Source organism: Aythya ferina (genome assembly GCF_964211825.1).
Source record: "Aythya ferina genome assembly, chromosome: 5".
NCBI lineage: Eukaryota > Metazoa > Chordata > Aves > Anseriformes > Anatidae > Aythya > Aythya ferina.
In genome coordinates this window covers 58,568,688-58,594,266 of record NC_140301.1, presented here as the reverse complement: position 1 = coordinate 58,594,266, position 25,579 = coordinate 58,568,688, and the positions used below count along the sequence as shown (strand labels likewise).

General features: G+C 39.4%; 1 protein-coding gene across 2 annotated transcripts in view; it reads right to left on the bottom strand.

The window, feature by feature from the left end:
* The window catches only part of KCNH5 (potassium voltage-gated channel subfamily H member 5), a 157,668-nt gene that overhangs the window by 39,067 nt on the left and 93,022 nt on the right, over positions 1 to 25,579 (bottom strand). For both annotated transcript variants that reach the window (XM_084520877.1, XM_084520878.1), the window contains 2 exons: positions 14,309 to 14,508; positions 2,369 to 2,621 (listed from right to left, as the gene is read on the bottom strand). In XM_084520877.1, the coding sequence (XP_084377003.1) occupies positions 2,369 to 2,621; positions 14,309 to 14,508 (453 nt within the window). The remainder of the gene's footprint in view (positions 1 to 2,368; positions 2,622 to 14,308; positions 14,509 to 25,579) is intronic.

The following is a 25,579-nucleotide window of genomic DNA, read 5'->3' as shown; positions in this document are numbered from 1 at the left end:
CCCATTTCCACTCCAGATTACAGCTGGGGGAGGGGAGGATGGACAGACTGGCCCTGTAAGTCAAATTTTCCCAGGAAAAACAGTGTGAAGGCAGATGTTTAAAGTATTTAAAGTAGTATATATGGGTTTTCACGTCTGGAAGAAGTTTTTAAACCTGGTCTCCACCTTATGCTGAATCATTTTCCTTGTGCTTGAACTTATTATGGCAGAACAGGTTGATGAAAATGATGCTCTCCACCACCTGATATGCAGTTGGTATTTCAGGGGCAATACCTGTCACTATAAATGTCTCTGCAACAACCAAATCCGACAGAGATTTCCTTCCACAAGTGAATTTTTAGGATACGACATCTCATAATTACTCAGTTCACTATTCTGTTAAATAACCTGTCAGAACATGAGAAAACTCCTCAGTGTGCCTATGACTAAAAGAAGCAGTTTATCTCACTCCAAGTCAGCTTTACACATTCTGCCAGTCCCTGTAATATACAGTGAACATCCTTCCTAGCCCCTGAATTGCCTGTCAACAGCCACGGCAGAATCAAAGTCACTTCTGGTAATTCATTTTAACTAGATATGGTTAAAGGTCTCTCTAGCCAAATGGAGAATAACATACACGTAGGTACTGGGTTTACAGTATATACAAGTTAGAAACAAAAAGTTCTCACTGTTATTCCAAATACAATATTCATTAGTAAATACAATAAAGTTAAGCATGTAATCCACTTAGTGATGTTTTGCAGTTTAGTGAATTACATATTTATTGTTTTTTTCCTTGTAGTACCCTGAAAAACATTTATTTGGTTAAATGCTGCTATTTTTAAAGCTTTTCTTATTTTTAAATAGCTGTAAGCAAACATAAGATATCCTTTAGTCACTGAGATTAATAATAAAAACAAAATGGCCCAGTGAGCTGAAGTACAAGGAGGATTTTGCTATGGAAATTACAGATTTAGGAGCTTTCACCGCAATGATTTCTCATCTGAATATGAAAACAGATTCATTCTTACATTAAATCTCCTTTGTTAAAAACCTTAATGTATTCCAGAGTACCAAAAGCTGCAGAAGGTAGCTTGAAAGAGCTGCAAGAGGTAGCTTGAAAGATGTGCATAGCCCAAGTACACACACTCCAGCTGGGAGCACTTGAGTTATGCCCTCAGAAAGCCTCCCCCAGCAGTCCCATACACACCTGGACAAGCATCCAGTCCCTCCCCAGGGCAGTGTACATGTACAGACTGTAAAGCAACATGTCAGGTGTCTCCTTCAGCTACACGCTTGTCCTAATTTCTCCTCCCTCTCACTTCCAGCTGGGAAGGAGTCGAAGCACCGAAGCACGACCAGTAGTGACTCCCCATATCTGCCCTGTTCCCGCATGCTGGCACAATTCCCAAGTGCAGTCATGACCCTCGTTTCTCAGCAATCGTCCTCATGAGGCACAAGAGGGGCCCAGGGAGCCCCCTGGACTTGCCCTTACAGGAACGTAGTACAGAGGTTCAGTGACATGAATGGCCATCTAGGACAGGGCCAGAACCCATGTCTGCCTTCATAGCCTCACCTCCAGTTTAAGAGAAGGCAAATAGCTGATGTGAAATCAGAGATCAATTCTACAATTGACAGGTCTATTATAAACAGGCATGATGGGTTCTGAATGATTTTCAAGGAGAGCCACCCATTTTTCATTTATATTGTCTCACTTTTGAGGATGCTTCCTGCCTCAGCACTAGTCCCACCATCTGCTACACAATTCCCAAACCCACACAAGTTGGTGAGCGGTCTGCATGAAGCTCCTTCCCACCTACTGCTGGCAAACCAGACACAACAGCAGGGTGGTGATGGGATCAACCTGGATCTCCCCCAGTACTCAGATTTCTTATGACTCAGGCTGGAATAAATGGTGTATCACTTCACGTACTCAGATTGAACCATTTATTTTCTGTAGAGAAACTTCACCAAAAGCAACAGTTTTGCTTCCTTGAAGACACTGTTTGCAGGTATTCTGGGATAGAATACAGACAAAAAACTCAGAGCAAAGGTTAATGTTGAAATCCTCCTGAGAGACAGATATAAAACAATGGGCATTTCTTCTAGCAGACTATTTAAAAGATGTCAAGCTCACATTCTCTTCTGCTCAGGGACAATGGAACCATAACCAGTGAACCATACTAGGCAGAAAGAGCATTCTCAATGGAATAAAAGATGAAGGCTTTGCTCCTAGAGTGATATCTCTGGAGAGGTGACATCCTCATCTTATGACAACCACTAGCCTCCTGTAGTCCCATCTGATATTAGGCAAGACTAGTTAATATTCAAACCTCCGCAGAAGGCAAATATATCCCAAGCACCACCATTTCAACAGAGATCACAGTACCTAAAATAGCCACCACCTCGTCGTCCTGGATGACTTCTAGGGATCCTGAGACCACAAAGCAAAGCGCATCAACGCTTTCCCCAGCATGATAGATGAGGTCCCCCGGGGCACAATGGATCGTCTGAAACTCCACAGCCAGAGCTCGCAGGCAGCCGTCGCTGGCCAGCCGGAAGGCAGGGTGCTCATTAAAAACTTTCCGGTTTAGGTGCACACAAATATCTGCTCTCATGTCCTTTGGGCAAATTGAGAGAACCTGAAGGAAAGAAAGACGAAAAATAATCAGCTAGGAACGTGACACTGCGGCAGTGCGCGCTCTTATGAAATAAGTGAATGGGTGGTTTCGCCTGGGTGCATCTCAAGGTTCTGGTGGGAGTTTTATCTTGAAATGGGGTAGTATTATTTTTCTACCCATCTATCATTTTGAGAACAGGTGAAAGGGTGATGCAGAAGAGAGGGACTATTCTGCTACTCTTTCACACTTGCATTCCAGAATTGTAGCTGGCACTACCGCGTCCCGTTTGTGGGTATCCCTCCAGACTCGGTGCCCAGACCATCCGCCCACTGCTATGCTCGGTCCCTGCAGGAGCACAGGATGGACACAGAGCTGAAGAAGCTTGAAGACATGCAAAGGCAGACTGCTCACAATCAAAACCACCAGATTTAGTCCCATCTGGAAACCTAGTCTTCAGAAGCGTTGATGTAGGTGACCACTTACCAACGCGTATCCGAACACACCTAGGGTTTAGCTTCAGCACTGTACAGACAAACAATAAGTAACCTGCCCTGGAGGGCTTACAGACTAGAAAATCCAAAGAGCTTGAGATTAGAGTAAAAAGAAAGTACTAGGAAACCGTACGAAACGCAAAGTAAAGGTGAGTGAAAACTACCCTGTGAAGGTGAATATGTCTTTACCACAGATCAATTAAATAAGGCCTTTAATTCTTACCTTAAATAGCTTTCCCTATTAAAACAGTAACGCAAATACACCTGAAGAAAGAAAGTGAAAACCTGTGGATCTTATTAGACATATAAAATGAGCGTTTAATATTTGCACACCAACCTAAACACCGTAGTGTCCTTATAATCCTAGAACGCATGTCCCTCGCTGTATAGTAGCTCATTTCACTGAGAAACATATAAAACCCTGTAAAGTTTTGCTAAGATAAATAATGGAAAAAGGAATAAGATGAAGAGCACTCTGGAAGATTCACGTAAAGAAGAATGCAGATCAATAATACTGATTAATTTCTCACTGTATGGAATTAATCTGGCAGCTTGCTTTGCAGACAGTGTGGAAGAAAGGGACATTGGGTCAAGGCACTGGCTACCACTGAATATTAGCACGTAGAGGGAGACTCTTGAAACCCTGAATAAGCTTTGAGGCAAATGGTTATATTAACCCAGAAGTAAAGCCATGACTTTCATTTCTGTTTAATGCAGAAGAGGTATAAAACATATAATGGTAATGTATTACTAAAAGATCTGAAAGCATAGAATGAGAAAATAATAAACAATTTCTAGTTTAATTAATAACCTTTAGTCTTTCTTATCTCCATAGATCAAAGTTGTTTCACTGTCAAGCACATATTGAATGTAAAAGGCTGAAAGAGAAGTTCATTCCCCGATCCTCTGCTCTGTGACAGCCCAAGTACCTGTTTGCACATAGACGCGCAGATTCCCAGGCTAGAAGGGGTTACTGCAACTATCTGTACTAAGCTCTTGCATTATGGGTCAAATCAGATTTTTCATATCAATCCCAGAATACCTGGTAAAATTATAGCCTAGAAAGCCTTGATTTAATGCCTTCAAATTATATAGGTTAGTTGTTCCAATGGAGAGCTACCCTCTCTTTTCAAACGTGCTATTTCTGAACTGATTTTTTTTTTTTTTTTTTCATCTAACAGCCTGAGGACCATATCATTGTGTCCTGATAAAAGGCTTGCAAACACCAGAAATCTTTTCCACATTGTTGTTTATAGAATACGGCCAAGTTATCTCAAAACCTTATATTGAATAAAGAAGAGAGACGATGCTTCCTCTGTCTAACACTGTGAAGCACAGTATCTCTTTGGAAACTTCTCCATAGCATGAGGTTTTCTCACTTAAAACAGCCTTCAAAGATCTAACAGCTAATTAGTTTGCATTTGCTTTGATAGAGACTAGGTTAATTTTGCTTAATGCTTTTTCTGTAACCAAATGGTGTAAAGAACAAGTTCAAATACCCTGCCTACATCTGTTTTATCATAAAAATTAGTAATAAATACATCTGACAAGACATATTCTCCATAAACTATTATTTGCGTTAGTAATAATGTCTTGTCTGAGTCACTGGTGACCATATCCCTTATCATCTTTTCCGTAATATTATTAGGGGCAAATGTCAGTTTTACAAGCTTATACTTACCTGAGTCATTCCATTTACCATGAGAAATATGGTGGCACCTTATTTTTTTCAGTTAAAACAAATATTTTGGATACTTCTGGATCAAACAGAAAGTTTATCTTTGTTTTAAAATAGAAAAATGCCACCTTTCTTCTTAATAATAATTGCATGAAAAATTGTGCTTTCTTTGGCATAATGATGGATGATTTTTAACATTTTTATCTACTGTTGGGCCTAAATCATTTTCAGGAATGTTTTCATTAATGTAACTGCTTTTGACTTAACAAGGCCACGGGCTGTGAATTTTCAAACATTGCTCTTAGGAAAAAATATGTGTATTTGATTTCCAAATTCTGTCTTTTAAGCCTCCAGATCGCAGGAATGATAGTTGAAAATTTTCTTAAATGCATCCAAAATTGATTAACTGCTGTGGAGGATATTACTGTAAAGTCCAGACATGTTCCAGGACCCTTTGTTTTTTTAAGTGTAAATTAACTGTGTCCCTGAGGAATAAAAGCCACTTGGATGCGAAGTAGAATATTGTTTCCTCACAAATACAGAGGTAAGTACAGGGAACTAGAAGTGAGCACTCAAAGCATTACTCTTTTTGTAGCTACAACAAACATATCCATCATCACATCTTGTAATAGGACGAGTCAGGAAAAATAACCCATTGCACAGAAAAAAACAGTCTTAGCATACTTCAGGAATTCACTGACGTGATGATGAAGTGATTCTCCTAATGACTTATTACTGTATGGAGATACATGGAGATATCACTCATCAACAAGTACAACAGTAAATGAGGAATGACCCAAGAGTTATCCACAGATGAATAGTCTTTATTTCAGTTTTATTGTCTGCTACTCTGTTAGTACCGAGATGTGAGAATGAAATGGATGACAACTAAAGAAATATTTAATATTGAAAGACTTGGCAAAGGGGCTTTGACTGATCAAGACAAATGTAGATATACACGGGAGGCAGGGAAGCAGGGCAAAGAAAGACAATCTCAATATTAAGTTATGTGTTTTCTGTATGCTCCAAGGACAGGACTTCATGAGCTCCAACCTGACTTTGCAGCACTACTTTTTGTGTTTACAAATACCAACATTCATGAATTCAGGAGAATACTCACAGATGCCATCAGCTTCTCTGATATGACTATTAGTGATACTGTAAAAAGGGATTGTGGGTGACACAGATTAGGAGTAATTTTCTTGTTTCCATACAAGACATAATGTAATACAGGATCACAGAGAAGCATTTGGAAGCTAATGATAAACATTCCAAAGATCCTAAGAGCAGAAAATGATAAAATGAGCACCTCAATTTCAGATAAACACTCTTCTGAAAATGATCCTTTATTGGTAATACAAGAATTAGACATTCCTCTTTTGAAATGCTTACTGAGATCTCAGCATTTTTAAGGCAGCATGCAGCTAAAAAGACACAAATATCAACGTGGTTGTATGTGAGTCTATATGGTCATACAAATGCAACACAGGGGTATATAGAGAAATTCAGTTTAAAGGATAAGATAAACTGTAATGCCCAATTGATCATTTCACTAATAGGGAAATGCCTCTGGCATTTACGTTAGCTGAGTTAAAGTTCAGCTGGGACATTTGCTCAAGTCTGTGTATTCTTTCAGCAGCATACCAAGAAACCACCAAGACAAGTTTCTGAAGAGGAAATTTCCTTAGAGGCTTCAAGACCTTTCTCAGTGAAAGCTGTAGTTTATAAGTAAGGAAGGATATGAAGGTTGCTGACTGCAATGCTTTTACTAACTGATGGTTTTGGAGCACACGACTTGGAGCAGGCTGCCTGCAGGGACCAGATGCTTGTGCTGCTACAGAAATCGCTCCATAATAAATCTGTAGCCACAGACTTTGCAGTCAGCTTTCCCATATGCACCCAACCATCATAAAAGAATAGAACCTGCTATGTTTTGATGCAAAATTAGAGGAGAAAGCTGAAGCCTCCCCAGAGGAAAACCTTCTCTGCCTGCATAAGCTGCATTTCTAACTGAAAAGGAGTCAGGGTCCATGCCACAAGTGAACAGTGCACATGTATCCACAAAGATCTGAACCGTTATAAAGCTGAGAGCGGAGAAAGCAAAGCACAGAATAACAATTATTACATCCCTTATCTGTGTAGAAAATTAAGCCTACTCAAAGTCAGCATAAAACAATTGCTGAGCTCTGCCACCAGCACTCTCCTGTCTTACACCCAGTTGACACAAACCCAGCACAAGGGCACCCTGTGAGGAGATTCAGCACTGGCACCATCTCCAGAGCCCCCTATGGAGTATGTATAATGCTGGTGGTGAGTGAAAAGCTTGTGGTTGATGCAAGAGATGGGGAAAAGCAGTAACCAGCTCTGGAAGACTCAAGGGAATTGGCACAAAATGTCTCACTATCTTTTCTACTTAAGATCTGGAAGGGGGTGGGGTGTTAAAATTCCAAAGGAAGTTCAATCTGATTTTTTCCCTCTCCCATCCATTTCCCCAGCATGCTCAGGCAGTTTAAGATAAGCCCCTTGAACAGTTCAAAGAACTCTACGGGGAGCAGAGATTATGAAGAACTCAAAGAAAAGAAAATGAATCGAAACAAAAACTGTACAGATTAAGAATGTGTCCACATAATAGCTTTTAGGAAGGGTTTGAGTTTTTTATTTTTTTTTTTTTAATCTTCCCCAGCTAGAAAACACTATGGGATGGCTTAAACAAATATTACAGAATCTGTTAAGACTTGTTAACAAAGAGGACAGAGGCCAGTGAATCATATCTATTTGCAATTCTCTTTCAGCACACAAAATTCTCACTTTCTCAGGGTTGTAGCTAGGGGATATATTGACTGATGTTCAAATGAAGAGTTTAGGCAGTCTTAGCAGAAGAATAACAAGGACCATTTCTTAAATGAGTAAGAGTAGCAAGTATTGGAGACATTTAACAACGTCAACTTCAATAATAAACTCTTCTGACTTCTAACCTACTACATAGTCCACAGATATCTCTTTTTATTTTGTGGAGAATGGCCATTCTGGGTTGTCAGACATATTCAGCACTTATAATCAAGATCAGATCTTTAAGAAAAAAAGAAAAAAAAAAAAAAAAGAAGAAGAAGATAGCACCATTTTCTAGGCACCTGAGCAAACTATTCAGATTTTTAGAAGGTTTTGGCTCATTTGAGTGTTGAATTCTTTTGCAGACCTGGATAAAAGTGTTACATTTGGCACTGGACTGGTGCCAAAGAGACAAAGGTAAGAAAGCAGCTGAGAGCAAATCACATAACATTTTCACAGAACATTTTCCTGTAATAATCAAATAATTTTGGAAGTAGATCAAAGGTGATGTATGCAACTGAGCAGTTATTAACCCTGCATGCATTAGGGTAATCTTTAATACATCATTGAATATCTTGGCACTAAGAATTGAATCTAAGCAGCAATGGTGTGTTCCATTTTCAATGCACTGCCTAACATCCAAGGTCACTTGGATTTAACTGCTCAGATCTGAAAATCAACCCTAGTAAGCAAAGTTCCACTTGCTTTTCTTATTAATGGAAGGATACATGACCTGAACCAGTGATCAAAATGCTTAGATTTAGTACTACAGTAATAAAATTAACCACATTTTAACTGAGTAAAAAGTTAAAGACATTCAAAAAGTCCTGGAAACTGCTCTAGATCATGTTAAATTCAATACTGTCAACACAGATGGAATCTGGCTAAAGGTCTGAAAAAATGTGGAAGGATGAAGAGCAGCACAATGTGTTTTAAGAACAGTACCTGTTGGTTTGTCTAATGCACTAAGAAATATAGCAAGAAGCACACTAAAAACATCCATTGATAACACAGTAGCAGAACCCAGGTTGTGTAAGTTTCAGAACAGTTAAAGGATTTATTGTGTTCAGTTTTGCTGTAACACAATCGTTACACGACCTTCTGATGGGAGAAGGGTAGCAGACTACAGGGCTTTAACATTACACATATGCTTTTTGGATAACAGGAAGCAAAATAAACATCAAAAAGAATATGGCTTGCATCAAAGCATCTCTCAAGATCTTCAAGATTGTTTGGGTTGACAACTTTTGGCACAAAGGTCACCCTTGGAAGAACAGAGTTGATCAATGGGTTTTATTTCATGCTTTTGCTGACAGTGGCTTAATTTTTTAACATGCAGCATTATGTAAAGGTATCATTCAAGAGTGAAAGCATTAAGGAAACAGATTGGAAGAAGACAGAATCACAGAATGGTTGAGGTTGGAAGGGACCTCTGGAGGTCCCTTAGATGTGGTCATTCCCTTAAGATGTGGTCTCTGGAACTGACAGCCCCTCTGTCAGCTCCATCCCCTTGGTGGCCGTGCTTAGGAAAACACCAGACCCATCCATGCAGGAACTTCTTCTCCCAGGCAAAAAGTTCATGAGCTGTTCTACAGCCATGGTTTATAGACTTGGTATTTCCTCAAGTATGAGAGGTTCATAGATTAATCTCTGTCAACCCAAACTCAACACATCCAAGAGGTAGAGATAATTGTGGATAATCTTTCCTGGCTCTGCACAGTGCATGCTCTATGTAAATGATCCATGCCATCCATTAAGGTAAAACAGAAAGCCCCACTGGTGCACAGGCCCTGCACTTGGACCTGTGTGAAGGACAGTGAGACCCTGACCATCTCTCCTGCAGCCCGCTCTCCAAAGAATTGTGGATTGCAACTGTACCTGGTCCTAGCTCAGCTCTGTGAGGTGAAGGGAGACTTCTTGTTCACCTCGTCCCGATCTGCAAGGAACGACCAACAACCCCGCCTCTACAACGAAACAAAAATACTTGTCCAAATGGTTTTTACCTTCCCTCTTCAGCAGGGGATTGTATGTAGCTGTCACACCTAATATTGTAGAAGTTCTCTTTGGCCATGAAGCTTGGAAGCCTTCTACCCCGGTCATCCAGGAGAAAATCCAGCCAGCACTTACAGACACCTCTATGTGATGGGGCACTCTAGGATTGGCAGCCTCATTCCACTATTTTTCTCAGGATAATGCTAATTCTTACTACAGCTCTTGAAGATCCTATTAACAGCAAACACAGCTAAACTGCACTGTACTTTTGTAGATTAAATGTTTAATAAAGTTACAACCTGCATCTATTTACCATAAACCTATCCCTCCTGAATGAAAGCTTAGTGGGCCAGCAATGAATAGTTTTAACACTGTGTTATTTTCCCATGATTTCTATTTCAGTCATTTCAATGTGGAATTGGCTCTCATTTGAATCGACATTGATGCTTAGGTTCAAACTAAAAAGAACCTTTTTTTTTTTTTTTTTTTTTAATTTCAACCTATGGCTTTTCCGAACAAATTGACTGTTAAAACATGACAGATATTTATTTAATTGCTTTCTGAGCAAATCCTAAGCCATACAACAGCATGGAGGTCAAGAAGGGAAAATCTTTGGGTTTTACTGACATTTCAGAACATTATCAATAGATGAGACCTTGAGACATCTGCATGTAAGTTAATGGTTGTTCTGCTTTCATGTATAATGACCTATTTCTCACAGAAGAGCTAATACCTATAAATTTTTCATTTGCTGCCTAGTAGATTTCAATAAAAACTTAAGAGGTTTGAATTCAGTGTGTGTTTCATAGATTATTACTGTGAAGAATTTTTTCCTGCTAAAAATTGGCCATATGCAGAGAATACACTGGTTCCTTTTATAACTGACTCTCAAAAAGCATATTCTGCTGTATGATAAATATTGTTTAAGTATATAAAGGCATCTTAGTTTTCTCATGTACTTAGTTCTGCTCATTATTAGATGAATAACCCTGAAACCTGTAGCATTAAACATAAAAATAAATTCCATCTTGCCTGAGCCACTGTTACTCCAGGAGATAGAGTCCATGTGCATGTACTACATATATCATCCCAGCTGTCACAGGAGGGCTCTAATGTTTAAGTGATTTAAGATTATGGATCATAGGCCACTTGCTTCCTCTTAAGTAATAATAATAAATACACTAATGCTTTTAGTGTCATTGTTAATTCCTTATTTGTGAACACTCAGAGACACGCTGAAGTGCTGTGGTTTGAAGATGGGATTTGAAGATGAGCTGTTCCCAAGGGGAACAGGGAAGCCTATGCTTAAGGCACCATTGCTCCAGTGTGGGAGAACAAGACCTCTTCCCCATAACGATAACCAACGGGGGCTTTAAAAAAAAACTTTTGCTTGGGACAGCCTGTTCTCACAAGCAGCAAGGACTAGATCCTCATTAAACTTCCTCCACGTGTAACTTCTGCTTTGCCTTCAGTGCATATCTGATAAAGGATTCATCCTTCCTGGTTTTAGCCAAGGTCGTCTTTGGGGACTACACACTGAAAGTGTCATTCAAAGATAGATATTTGAGTTCTGACGCAAGAAATCTACACATGTTAAATGGTAGTAATTCCAATTAAGCTATGAACTATATTTTAATTTCAAGCATATGAATTTAAAATCTTTAGTTATCAAAGAAACACATACATGTATCTATTTTTAGTCCTTCAAATTGCTAGGATGGTTCATCACCATAGGAACCTACTGTAACACTCGTACAAGAAATTTCATTCTTGCGTACGTTAATCTTCTTGTCCTTTGAATTTGGATTTCAAAACAAAGCCATTTCAACATGCTGAGTGACTGAATGAAATGTATTATAAATTTGTGGCAAACGATGTTGCAAAACACCTTCCATTGTGACAATGCAGATATATTTGGAACAATTTAGGATGTAATAATGTATGTTAGGTTGAAAAACATCCATTGATGGTGGAAACTGTCTGAGCTGTCTGATGGAAGCTGAAAAGTTTAGAAATTCCTCACTAATTACCATGTGTCATGAGCACACATGTTTTGCAGCATAATACGAAGCTTATTGAAAGGTTCGTAAAAATTAAGGAGAATGGGAAATCATTTGATGCAAAAATATCCAGACAACAGACTGGTCAGAATCTCATTACTGCAGCTTTGAAATCCAGACTGGAAGGAGCCCTAAGGTCGTGTACAGGCTGTCAGACAAAGCAGTGCAGAGAAGCTAGTCAAGACCTGGGGCAGTAATCCCCTTTTCTAAAATACATTGAAGCACTGTCTGGATTTAGCAGCTGAGCTGCAGGTACAGTGTAGTACTGCTAAGCCCCACTGTGTCTACGGAAATAAACCTGACTCTATGCCTGTGTACCCTGGGGGTCCCTATAGTGTGTTCCCATCCCCTTGCTGCTCTAGGGATCATACAGATGGATTCAACTTAAATGCAGAGGGTTTTACAACAGGCTTGAAGGGCTAATGAGGGAACTAATGTGAGAGGAAGGATCCACTCTACGTGACTAGTCTCTGGAACTGTATCAATGTTCCCATAATTTCTCAGCTAGGATTTACAATATTTTCTACTTTGTTTTGGTGAAGCACTTCAGAACACTGTCCTGAGTGGAGATAAACATAGGAAAGCTGCCCTATTACATAACAGCCTTCTTTCTACCCTTATCCTAAAACAAATCCTCAATTCGACTAATGTTCTGCAGTCAAAAGCAAACTGCTACACTTGTACAGACTTGGGGATGCTCAGTGCAGGCACTAAAGGCTGCTGGTGCTGTTGCTTTTGCAGACTTGCAGGCTGTAGAGGATACAAAATACCAACATATTCAAACCGGTGCTCAAGTTCTTACGTTTATCTTGTCTCTGTTCTTCTGTAACACTGGCTTTTCTGGGAAGTTCGATTAGATGCAACTATTGATGTCCAGATGCAGAAGTTCCTGAAATCCTTCAACTGTTATAAATAGGTTTTGGATCCATGCCTAAGCTTAGGCAAGTCTTTACCAAGGGAAAATTGTTAAAAACCTAAGTCACAGATTTTACAGCCATATTAATTATCTAGCTAAGCAGCCATTACTATCTTACAGACCAGAGAACACTGCTTACCACAAGCTGAAGATTATGGCTCTAACTGCATTTTTATAATCTATAAAACCGGACATGCGGAAACTATGGAAGGAAATTTCAGTAATTAAAGCATAGGTTTTCCTCATTAACTGCAAAGCATCATTAAAATCTAATGAAACTGTAGCAGAATAATACAGTATACTGGCTCAACTGCAAGGAGATAAATGCAAATGAGAGTTCAATTTTCACATGTTTTTGAGTTTACACAAAAAGGCTGAATGCATTTACAGTAGTTTACAACAGAAAAGCTCACTATTAACATTGTATGAATCAGCATTTGGAAGTTAGGGTATTAGTGTATAAGAAATTAACATATTAAAGAATGTGGCACACTGAAGTACAAGAACCAAAGAAATCAAAATCTGTGTTGCTTAACATTTTTATATTTGCGATGGTAAACTGAATTTCATTGCAGAAAATGAGTATGATAACTGTCGTTGCATCAATATGATGTAAGACTAAATTTGTCAGTGTAGCAACTTATCTTGGCATATCTGAACAAGCTGCATCATCATCCCATATTATACAAGAAATTCGGCCAAAGCAAGAACTTCAAAGCTTTGTGAACACTATACATTTTAGGACGTTAATGTGCTATGACACTTCCTTGCTCTCCCTCGGAATATTGCCTTCTAAGTTCTCAGATGTTAAATCTTCATGGAAACTGGAGCCTGAGTGCCTGCTTTCAGCTGATGAGTACTAACTCCATGGAAGTCAAAGGAGCATCCTCAATCTCCACTGACCGAAAAGCTAGACTTAGAACTGTCATATCTTACCTACATTCAAGGTATTGCAGGTAAAAACCCTCCCATCTGACTTCAGCTCTCTAAAATATCCAGTCCAAGGCTAGACAGACTCCACTACACATGTGTTGGAGACAGAGGCCCTGAGGACAGTTCACTTGGGTCTGTCCTGGAACAGAATGGATGAATCACTCTGAAGACAACCTTTCCTTTACTTGATTTTTGATGACACCTAAACGACCAGTCCTTTCTGAAGGCTAAAGTCAAGTAGAACCCAGCACAGATGTCAGCAGTAACACATTTTCTGTATCTCCCTGCCAAAGGCCTTAAGTTCTAGGTGAGAGATTTCAGCTCAAGAAGATCAATCACTACTGCCATTAAATCCTATACTAATTAGGTTGATGATGATGTCCTGGGCATCAGCAACAGGTCCAAGCCAATCAAACATTTCATTGCAACTCACAGATACCAATACTTTTCAGAATAATACTGATGTAGGTTTGACATTAAATTATGTCCTCAGACTAATTCGAAGACCAATTTCCTGTTGATTTCAATAGTTAAGTACATTAAAATTGTTTAGTATTTTGGTAAAGTCAAACTAGAAGACAGAAAACATTTACCATAATGAAAAATGAAGGCGTATTTCCAAAGCAGCACAACTTTTTTAAAAAACTTCCAGTTTTTGATCCAATGACAACCACAATAATGGAGTAGCATGCAGTTATGACTTTGTTAGTAAGTTATATGCTGTTACACAGTTCTGTTTCTAAGCAAGTACACAATGGACACAAACTCTTGCTATCCAAATTGTGTCATGTTACCTCATGTACTCATACCTTCTCTGTGTCAATTCCTTTAGACATGGACCAGGTTGAGACAATATAATCCATGACTCTTTCACTAAGGCCTTTTGGGACTTGATATAATTTCAGGAAATCTCGCACATTGTTCAGCATCTCATGGTATCGGTTGGTGTTGGCATACATCTGCTGGAAAATGGTTGTGACATTTCCAAAAATAGTTGCATAAAGAAGAGCTGAAAAAAAAAAAAAACCAAACACAAAGATCATTAACAATAAATATGCATGCTCCAATAAATGCTACTCATAATTAAAGAATAATTTCAAATAAATTGATGCATGGTTACAAATTAGTGCAAATGTATAGGAGTGAAGGTGTAAACTGAAAGTTTCAGTTTATGGACAGTCTCACATGTGTATACATACAGAGCTATTTACTGAACCTACCCATAGAACTCATATAGCCAAAGCATGTTAACTTACAAAATCAATCACAAGAAATGTCGACATAAGGGGTTATTCAAAACAGCTAGCACATTTTAACTCTATACCCTGTACTAATCCAAACTGATTTTCAAGTGTAGCTGCAGCCTGCCAATAACCTTGATGGCATCATCCAATCATTGTGGCTCTCATGTGAGATCAACTAGCACATGCCACGTGTGGAGTAGCCACAGTTCCAAAAAAAAATAAGTGAAATGGAGGAGATATCAACCTGGGAAGCCTTGCAATGGGATGCTTATAGAAACAGGCCTTCTGTCAATGGCCAAGGGACAGACTCAGAGTTGCACTTCCTAGTCCAATTTTACAGCCAGCCCTAAGCAGATGACTTGGGTATGTCATGTCAACTCCAGATGTCAGACAATAATTATTTCAAAAGGAGAAAAACGAGATTAGCAAACAATGGGAAGTCCCACGTGTACCTCATTGCCACTAAGGCAGGAGGAGGACACAGTAGAATAGGAAGCACTACTTCAAACCTGCTCCTGGCACTGCCTCTGCTGGTTTGATTCTCCCTTTTCTAACTGTGCCACTGTAACTGTCAAGCTCAGCCAGCCAAGCTGTGCAACACCGAAGAATGACATGCCATATTCAAGAAAACCACACGTTTTGAGTAAGCCTTTCCAACGGATACGACATTGTACTCCATATCCCATCACAAGTGTGATGCACTGAAACCCTGTTTGATGTAGAATGGTTAATTTCTGAAACCTAAATTCGACAAAGCATTCAAGCAAAAATTTAAATGTACACCTTTGCTTGTACAGTGGTGAATTGAATAGTGGTGAATTGAAAAGCATTCTTAAAACCAAGCAGGTTTAAAGTTTCTTTTTGAGTCACAATATAATTACCCTTGCAAGAAAGCCCAAAATGACATTCTTCCATTAGGTAATAAAAGTTTTGCAAAAAAGAGAATTATTCTGATTTCTCATAATGCCAATGCATGGCACTTTATTTCTGCTCTTGACATTATCAAATACAAAGAAGTCTGCCTGTCATTTTTAATAATCCTTGCTCAGAGGTACTGTATAGTAGAATGCAGCTATGTATTTCCATATTGCTTTTTTAAAAAACAACCACAGCCTACAAATGGCAAGAAATAACCCGCTGTGAAAGGAAAAATGCCTTCTCTCTCTCAGCACATAATGTCTTCCTTCCCTCTACACAACACATTTTTGCTTCATTCCAGAAAACTCACTGTTTCATACTCATTTAGTATTGTTTATCACCCCTATTTGAGAGGTGACATTTTTAAAGAAACATGTTGCTTTCCCAAAACCTATCTAATAGAAAAATTGTATTTCCATTTCTCACTGTGCTTTTTACTATGTCAATATAAAAATTAGATGATAGGGTTCATCAGAAATATAACGTTCATTGTTTCATCAAAGTCAAAAGTTTTTTTTCATCTCAACAGACAAGATTGTATCAAATAAAGTCACACAGCGTGAAGTACAGATGAACATGAGGCTTCAGTTTTAGAGAGCACAGCAGATTAATACTCTATTTGATGACCAAAAATAAAGCTCTTTGCAAGGGTTTGGTTCTTCCCCCCCAGCCCCTTTGCTTTACTGATTGTTGTATCATATCTGCTAGCCACTAAGAGGTTTTCTGTATCTCTGTGCCCACTTGGATATATAGCAACACTCATGTAGAGAATAAAAACTTAAGGATTATAAAAAGTGTAGATGAATGAATGCCACATGACTTTTTTTTTTTTTTTTTTCTCCTCCAAGCTTTCTCTGCTCCTTTGGACTTTATAGGAAGACATTCTTGATGTAGTGTCACTTCTGTTAAGTCTGACATCCCTCATCCTTCTGAAGAATGCTCGGTGATTTATCTCAAACTCAGCTCAACAGATGTGTGAGTGCAGAGCATCTCCCTTCTTGCCCTCTGATGTCAGATACAACCTGAAAACAACTGTGACTACAAAGGAAAAGAGAGGTCAGGACTGGCCCCACAACTCTGCCTTTCTGCATGAGTAAAATGTATTCAATCCCGTAACTACAACTGGACTGCATATGCAATTGCTGTGCACACAACCCAACTGGACATGCAAACCTACACAGGCTGATTGAAAATGTAACATAGTGGCCTGCCAATTGGGGGAAAAAAAGAGATTCACCTCTCACACTTGCCAGATTGGAAACAGCTAAGAATGCCATAGCAAAAATAGCTTGTTCTGAAGCAACCAGCATACATTTCCTCCTCTACAAACAAACAAAACAAAACGACAACAAAAATTCATTGGCAGAGACAATATGTAGAAAATACTCATCCAGAAGACAAATTCTGTCTCTGTGTCTCTTAATATAGAGATTTATGTCTGTTCAGGAAATTAAGAATAGAGTAAATCATCGGATCAAGATTACAAAATTGTTGGAAACATTACCCCGCAGTACCTCAGTAAGCCAGAACTCACAAGCCTACACGCTACAGTCTGCATAGACAAAACTGGCATTATCCCTCTGTTGGAAATCAAAGCTTTCCACCAACTGCTACTGGAAATAGTAAAGACACACAGCTGAGTTCATCTAAATATCCTGCTTCTCTTACAGATACTGCAAGGCAGAGCAGTGGTGAACATGTAAGAGGAACCTATTTAGATCTTCAGAGCTTTGAAGCTGTGCCTCAAAGAGTCCTTGCTCATGGTGCTTCCCTACGCCAGTGCTGACCACTGCTGGAGTGAGTTTGCTGAGTTTTGGGGGAGAGCACATTTTTCATAATTTGGTACAAATAATCCACCTCTCTCTGGAAAGCAGCTCCCCATCTCCTTATGATACCTTAAAAAAAGAGGGGGGGCACAACACACACGACATTTAAGTAGCTAATATTTATATTTTAGCAGGTCTCAGTGTGCAACAAAATGACTTTATGCTGATAAAGAAAGCATTTTCACTGTGTTTGTTAAACCTGCTGGGGCATTATCCTCCACAGGGAAAAGCCCGCTTGTCAGGGTCTAACAGGGCAAGGTTAATTCCCCCTAAAAACAAAAGTTACCTGCCTTTGGTCTTCTGCACCCAACTTCTTTAGGCTGGGGTGGTTGCATCAGCAGCAAACACAACAGGGACAGGCCAGAACAGGGAGATGAGCTGGGCCAGCTCCTCAGCTGGCAGAAATGACCCCGCTCAGAGGCCTTAGGGACTCTGGCACCCTATGGATTCCCCTGCGCAGAGATGCACACCTGTGGGCCTCTCTAACAGGCAGCTAATGCTGCCTTCCCTTCTCAGCCTGTGAGGGTTTAAGGCATCCTCAGTACCTGTAATTAACAAATGAAGATTTCTCCGAGCACCCTTACTTAATGAGCAAACACCACAGTGCCAGGTGTGAACCTCACTCCTCACCTTTCAAAAACAAAGGCAGAGGAGCACTACCAAGGACCTTTCTTTTCTTGCTGGATTTTAATTACTTTTGGCAGGGGGAACTTACAGTAAAGATCATTTACAAAAGGTTTTGAAGATTATGAAAATACTGTGCCTCTCTTCATGGCAAGAGGATTTAAACAATCTGTAAAGAAATCTCTAGAAATATACACATACCTCAACAGTTTTAATTTAGTCTCTCCTTTTACAAGAAGCTCAGGGGAAACAAGAGAAATGGTGCTACACAGGCTGAAGGGGAAATTACTTTACCCAATTTCTTGAAATGACTGGTTAGGTCAGACTACATTTATTCATCTTCTATTTAATGAATCGCACATCTCCAGATTTTTTTTCTGTTTCCTACAGTCATGCAATGCTCACCTAATTGTCCTGTGTGTGTAAATCTCATTCTTCACTAGATTTCATGGTGATCAATTTAAAATAATGATGTAGAAATATTTCTTCTCTGTCCCAAAACTGGTTCAACTGCTATTTTAATTTCTATTTTTACTCTTCAGTGTTTAAAATAAAAACTCCCCTAAATCAAATACAAGGATCTAAGGGGTATATATTTTTATATCTAAAATGCGTGTTGCTATACCATATTTGTACATACCTAAAATATTTTTGAACCATTTAGCATAAAATATTTTAAATGATTTAAATAAACCCTTAGGCCTGTTTAAAAACAAGGAATTTTCTTTAAAAAGACTCAGAGCTACCTAAATTATCCCAAAGCGTTTCACATCTCATATTAACCCAACTGCATGCTAAATAGGTCCAAATAGGGACATCTGCCTTTAGGAGATCTAATTTTCCCTACATTCTGCTCCATCCTAGAGTATTATTTAATCTAAGCGTATGCAATATACCTTTAAACTAATTGTAAAGAAGAAGATGAGGCCTTGATCCTGGAAAAATACAGATACTTAGTTTTGCATGCTGAGGCTACCTGCACCTTCTTCAACAAATTTTTGGAATTAGGCATGCCTGTAATAATATTTGATTAATGTTCTTCAAGCTACATCTTTCAATAGAGAAATTAGATAAAAATCCAGCTATGTAGATAGAAGATAAAATTAGATATACGCTCAAAATGCAAATGTGTGATTTATTTCAAGTCTGAGCAGTTTTCTGTTATACTTTTCCATGTCACCTTCATGCACTGGATCATACTGCAAGATGGCTGCAGGTGCTATTCGATGCAACACCTGGCAGCACAGTGAAGCATCCACCTCCCAGCTGAGCGTGCCTCTGCTACCATAAACACCTTTAAATCTATCAGCATTACTCAACGAAGTTTGTTACATGGAGAAGAAAAATTCTTCTAAGCCCCCCTCTTTCACTATTCCCACCACCTTATGGCAGTTTTCGGCTGCCTGCTCCAACTCCACCCCGTGTCTATGCTCCTGCCAGCCAGTTCTGGCAGTGAAGGCACCGACACAGACCCATGGTTCTTCCAGTCTGCAAAATGCCAAAATTGATTTTGTATCCTTGGCCCTTATAAAAATGATGCTGTTAAAATACACTCCCCCATTCCTGCCATGCTGATGCCAGTTTTACAGCAGTATTCAATCAGTGTCCTAAACGCAATTGCTTCTGCTTTACAGGGAAGAGACATCAACATCAGAGCATACTGCCTTTCAAATTTTATTCCCAAAATAACCTAGTCCAAAGTAAATAAATATATAAATAAATCTTTCCTCCTATTACACCTGTAGCCGTATCATTGCAATTTCTCATGCCACATAATCCAATACATTTATCCTCTTATAAGCCCCACCAAAGCACTGTCACCTCCAGTAACATCATAATTACTGCACTAGCCTGAATCCATCAGCCCTATAGCCCATACGCTCTACATGCGTCCAGATGTATGTCCCACATTGCCAATGCAGGGAGGTGGTGGCCCTCCAACATACCTCTAGCCCACGCTGCAGTCACAGAAGACCCACAGCTCCTCTGCAGTGCCAGGTGATGTTTACCCCTGTTTTTCCAACTCAACATCTTCTGGATACAGTAGTCATGCAAACTCTAAACTCAGAGGATAATGATAACAGTAGATCTGTGAAATCCCTGTTCACACTGATGGGATATTTATTTGAAGAAAATTAAATAATTATGTAATTACAAGGATCATCAGTAGTAAACTATAGGAACTGACACTCGCTGTTCTTCCCTTCATAGGGGATACTGTTTGCACAGCAGAGTGGAACAGCTGCTTTGGATGCAGTTATGCATTCTGCATACTTTATGCACAAATCCTTATAAAAATAAGGGATTTCAACTGCACTTGTACAGTCACTAATTTTTAAATAGTGAAACTGGGAGCATTTTTGTTTATAAGAGCACTTAGAAAAAGGAAAATATTTGCTTTAGAGCTCTGATGCCTCTTCACCATGCAAATGTGATGAGCTATAATTTGGCACACAGTTACAATCCAAGATTGGCCAAATTGGTACAAAACACAGTACCATGCTCTTACCGAGTCTTAAATGAAGGCTACCATTGTCCGTAGCTATCAGTATGCTCATCTTCCAGCCCCGAGGAAGCGATGGGCATTAGTAGAAGTTGGCTAATGTTACTTGGCAGCAAAGACAAAAAACTCCTGAGGATAAGAGGCCAAGAGCTGCCTGGGTATGATGATGCAGATGCCTAACCAGCTTGAAGTCACAGCTCACAGACAACATCTTCCATGCTCAACATCCCCTACCACAGCCACCCCATGCTATTAGACCACTTTGTGCTGGACATCAGACACACGGCCTTGCACAGGTTCAGTGTTCTTCTCCTGGCATTTATACACAATTTCTTGCATTTTCTCTCATCTGGAAAGTGTTATCTGTCTTGGGTCTGCTTCTCCCTCATTGTATTATTCAAGGGTGGTAAGTGCCACATGGGCAGGCACAGCCTGAAAAACAGCTGTGGTTACGCTGCAACAGACAACAGGGCAAACAGCATTACCCTTTGTTAACTGAGTGGAAAAGCCTCACATTGCCTGAAAAATCCATGTCTTGTAGTGAAGGGGCCTTAATTGTGGAAGATTCTTCCTTGAAAGCTCTAGTGTAAGAGGCTGAGAGTTAAGCTTTTTCTACATATTTGATACGCGATGGAAGTTGTGTCTAGTGGGTCATAGCCTTTGGTGATGATAAACAAAGGTTGTGACAAGTTTCCATTTATAATAAGAGTATGACATAAGTACAGAGAAGAATTATTAAAACAAACCAGACCATTTCTTATACTAATGCTTCACTATTCTTATTTCCCCAGAAATTCATCACCTACACACCAAAAAGCACATCTAGCATTTGACATGCTGGATAAAGTCCTTTGCCATGGTAAATGCTAGTCGCAATGGAATTGCTTCCCCAAAGGCATTACAGTAGGTGCAGAAGGGGAGGAGAGAGGAAGATGATGACCAAAATTCATGAGAATTACGTTCACCATGAATGCTACCGACTCTGTGCCTCCAGCACTTTGCCCCCTTCCTTATTTATCATTTTATTTATATTGAATATTATTAACATTGCCTCATTTCCATGCAAATCTCTTCAGTATTTCCAAAAAAAAATCTCAGTTGTGTCTGTCAAACAATCACCTACCCATCACAGAATTTTTTCTCATTCCTTTCTCCATCAAAGAAAGAAAGAAGCTTCTTTTCCAGAGTGATTGGTCCTTAGTGTTAGTACTAGCCTGCACTGACACCTGTGGATCAAAACCATCCTATGTGCCCTCCTCTGCGTGCCTTGCTGTGTCAAATCTGTCACCAAGAACAAGCATAAGATACACACAGTCTCCCACACTACTGCATGGAAGCATGGGGACCAACAGCATCTCAGAAACGATCATTTCTAGAAAAAAAAGTTCTCTGAGTAAAGTAGGCAGCTGTCAGTATTACCACCTGAAACAAACTGACAGCTTGTTGCTAGATTGGGCCTTTTTTTTCTTGCCTTTTTTTTTTTTTTTTTTTTTTTTTTTTTTCATTTCTTGAACATTTTTAAGGGAATTTTTTAGTGGGACACCAAGTTCTTGTCACATTAAGATGAACTCAGGATAGCAATGTTGCCGGAGGCACGATGCCAGAACATCACTTGTGCACTGAGGAACAGCACCTAAATTGCCTGTCTTGTTAAAATATAATAGGAAATTTGTAAACACACCTTCAAAGTATTGGACTGTACTGGAAGATGTTTCTAGCTCTTTCCTCCCAGGCTCTTTTTCTTCCCCCATGTGTCAATGTAAAAATTTGTACTGTATAGACATGTTGATGTATATTAGAGACTCACAAAGACAAACACATATCTACATGTACAAATACGTATGCACAGCTACACCTATATGCAAAAATAAGGTGAACACACAATATGAATGGGCTCAGACTTTCCGCAGCTGTTAATTTTCCTTTCAGTCTTCTAATTTGCTCATTCTTTCTACTTCTCCCAAACCTAACTTTGTTTATTCATTTAATTAGATGTTCAATTTTATCTCAACACAATTAATAAGAATGGGTTTGGAACAATTAGACAAGTAATCTCAGCTATAAAACTCAGACCATGCACAGCCTTGAGAGGTAAGGAAAACAGCTGTTAGCATAACAAGAGTATCGCTTACACAATATCTACCTGAAAACACTAATGAGACAGAGTTCAGGTAAAGCAGTGCAGCTCTATGCTGCAGTTCCCTCTTTCTGTTTTAATTCATCAGCCTGAACTCTGTGAGGATAGATTCTGTATGTAATTATAGGGTATTTTTAGAAGGAACAAAATAAAGCACTTAATACCGTTAATATTAAAGGCCTCCAATTTGGAGATGACGCTTACATCCCATTATTTTCAGAATAATTCTGCTCTGCAAAATGACCACAAAACTGACTTAATTGAACCAAATTATGTTTCTCACTTGTGCAAGTCATCTGCAAATACTCCTTCCCTCAAATTTTCCCTCCTGCAAATTCTATGTCTGCACAGAAACAAGCAAAATTTTGTTTCCAACATTTTCTATGGTGACGCTGAAAGTCTGTCCCAAATTAAATGTGCCTTCCCTGAAAAATGCAAGAGAGAAGAAAAAAAGAAACTCACAAACAGTTTAAATAATTCACCTTCAGATTTTACAATGCTAAAATAACATATAAAAACATGTTTCCTCCTGTCTTTTTGATTTGAAAATCTGAAAATGGAAGAAAATTCCATTTTGATGCAAAAAATGTGTTAAGAGCATAAGAAAAAATAGAGCATTCACTACCATCGTCACCCCCTCCCAAAACTTATATTATAGAATCATAGAATATCCTGAGTTGGAAAAGACCGATAAGGTCATCGAGTCTAACTCCTAGCACCACACAGGTCTACCCAAAAATTCAGACCATATGACTAAGAGCACAGTCCAAACACTTCTTAAACTTTGACAGGCTTGGTACTGTGACCACATCCCTGGGGAACAATGTAATTATCATGTAATATTTTCCACAAAATGCAAACCATGAGCTCATAGCCCACTGTTGCCTATCAGGGGCAAAACCAAACCCTTTCTCCTGTAGGTTTCCACTTTATCAAAAGATTTGTGCCCAAGACTGACATGACACCTGCTCCTTGCTTCCACTAAGGCCATGCCTGCAGAGGCCGCAGAGCAGGGCTATGCCTCAGCATCACTCCAGATTTGCTGGAATCATTCTGGTTCTGTCCAAATATTTCACACTAAAGTTTGCAGGCTGTAAAGGTGAATTCTCTTTGGTATGCTTTGATGATCCACTTTGGGAACCTGTCCTTTATTGGAGTATTGATTTTGCTGTGGCACAAGCTGAACTGTCCCTGGGCCCGACAGCTTCTTCGGGGCCTCTCTGCTGGTTGGAAAGCCATCAATAGCCCACTGAAGCCTAGCTGCAAAAATGCGCATGTTTTACCCTTTTATAGTCTACACTGCCCTTTTCCAGTGCCACAAATGGTTCCACTAAAGAATAACGGCATGGTAAAATGGTAGACAATACCCTGAACATATTTTTCTATTTTCCATCAGCAGAACACAAAGCCAGACAATAACATATATGCAGAAGTGGACATCAGCACTCCAAAGGTCACTAACAGATCTGTTCTCAGACAAAGCAAAAGCTGTCTAAACACTACATCAAGCACATTTTCTCCACCTTTTTCCAGCAGTCCACCAGCTCTCCAGAGCTCCTTTTCTCCATGATACCAAGCAAATTGACACTGCTGGAAATACTAGTAGCCATTGATACCATCCTGGTACAAGAGTTTTACAAATATTCAATGGAACAGCAAGAGATTGCATACACTAGCCAACCAAAAGAAATAAACAAGTCTGGCTTTTCACTTCAGGCACTGTGCACAAATTGCCAAACTCTGCATGACTATGTGAGACGGGAAAAGTGCCTGTATTTCCTGGCAGCCTCTCCTGGAGCGCTCCTCTTCCCTGCTCAGCTCCTTCTGATCAGCACTTGTTTCTATCTGATTACCTCTCTCTGTTTTCTTGCTCGCTATTCCAGGAAGGAGATGCTGGAATTAAATTTGCTGCATTTCCATTCCAACATTAACACTAATTTCACTGAAGTCAATGAAATTACATTGACGTCTGGAGAGTATCAGAAAGGAATAATTGAGTGTATTTTATCACTTTCCTTTGACTTTTTTGCGGCTGTTTCATAGCATTTTAAAATGTCCCATTTCACTAAAACCCATTGCTCTTGGATCCTGCAATAAAGTTACCCTCTTTGGGACAATGGTGTGCTCACTGTAAAGCCCCATAAGCTGTGTGAAAGATGCTTGAGATGCATATGGCCCAAGGAGCTGTATACAGAGACAGGAATGACACATAGCATTGTACCAATTGCCCACTGAGGCCAAAATCCTTCTCCTGACTGCAGCCCCTTATGGATACTTAGGGTAAAACCACAAGAAAGAAGGTGTGCAGGATATTTCCTTGATTTCCATGAACCCAGAGTCCAGGGACTTTCTAAACTGCCCATTACATCCAAACTGGGTATTTAATAGCCACTGACCAGACTTTTCCACTGAAAATACCTAATTCCTTTCCAAATATCTTTTTTTCTTATTTTTTTTCCTCTCACCAAAACGTTACATGATAAGGTATTTTGTCGTGCCATTCTGCAAGTACTGCTGCCCCAGCCTTGACATCAGCCAACCTGAGCTCCTCTTGCAAGAAACAGGGAGCAATTGCTCCTCTGCACATTTTGTGCACCACTCCTGGTTTATGTAAGCCTTTCCCTGCTTTGGTTTTTTTTTTTTTTTTTTTTTTTTTTTTCCCATCATGAAGAGCCCTCATCTACTTGATCTGTCCTTCTGAGGAAGTCATTCCATGTTTCATTCTTGCCACCTTTTAGATACCCTTTTCAGTCTTACAAAATCTTGTTGCAGAACAGCGCAGTGTGATGCAGTGTTTTCCACTTCCATTGCAGTTACTTGCCTAGAAA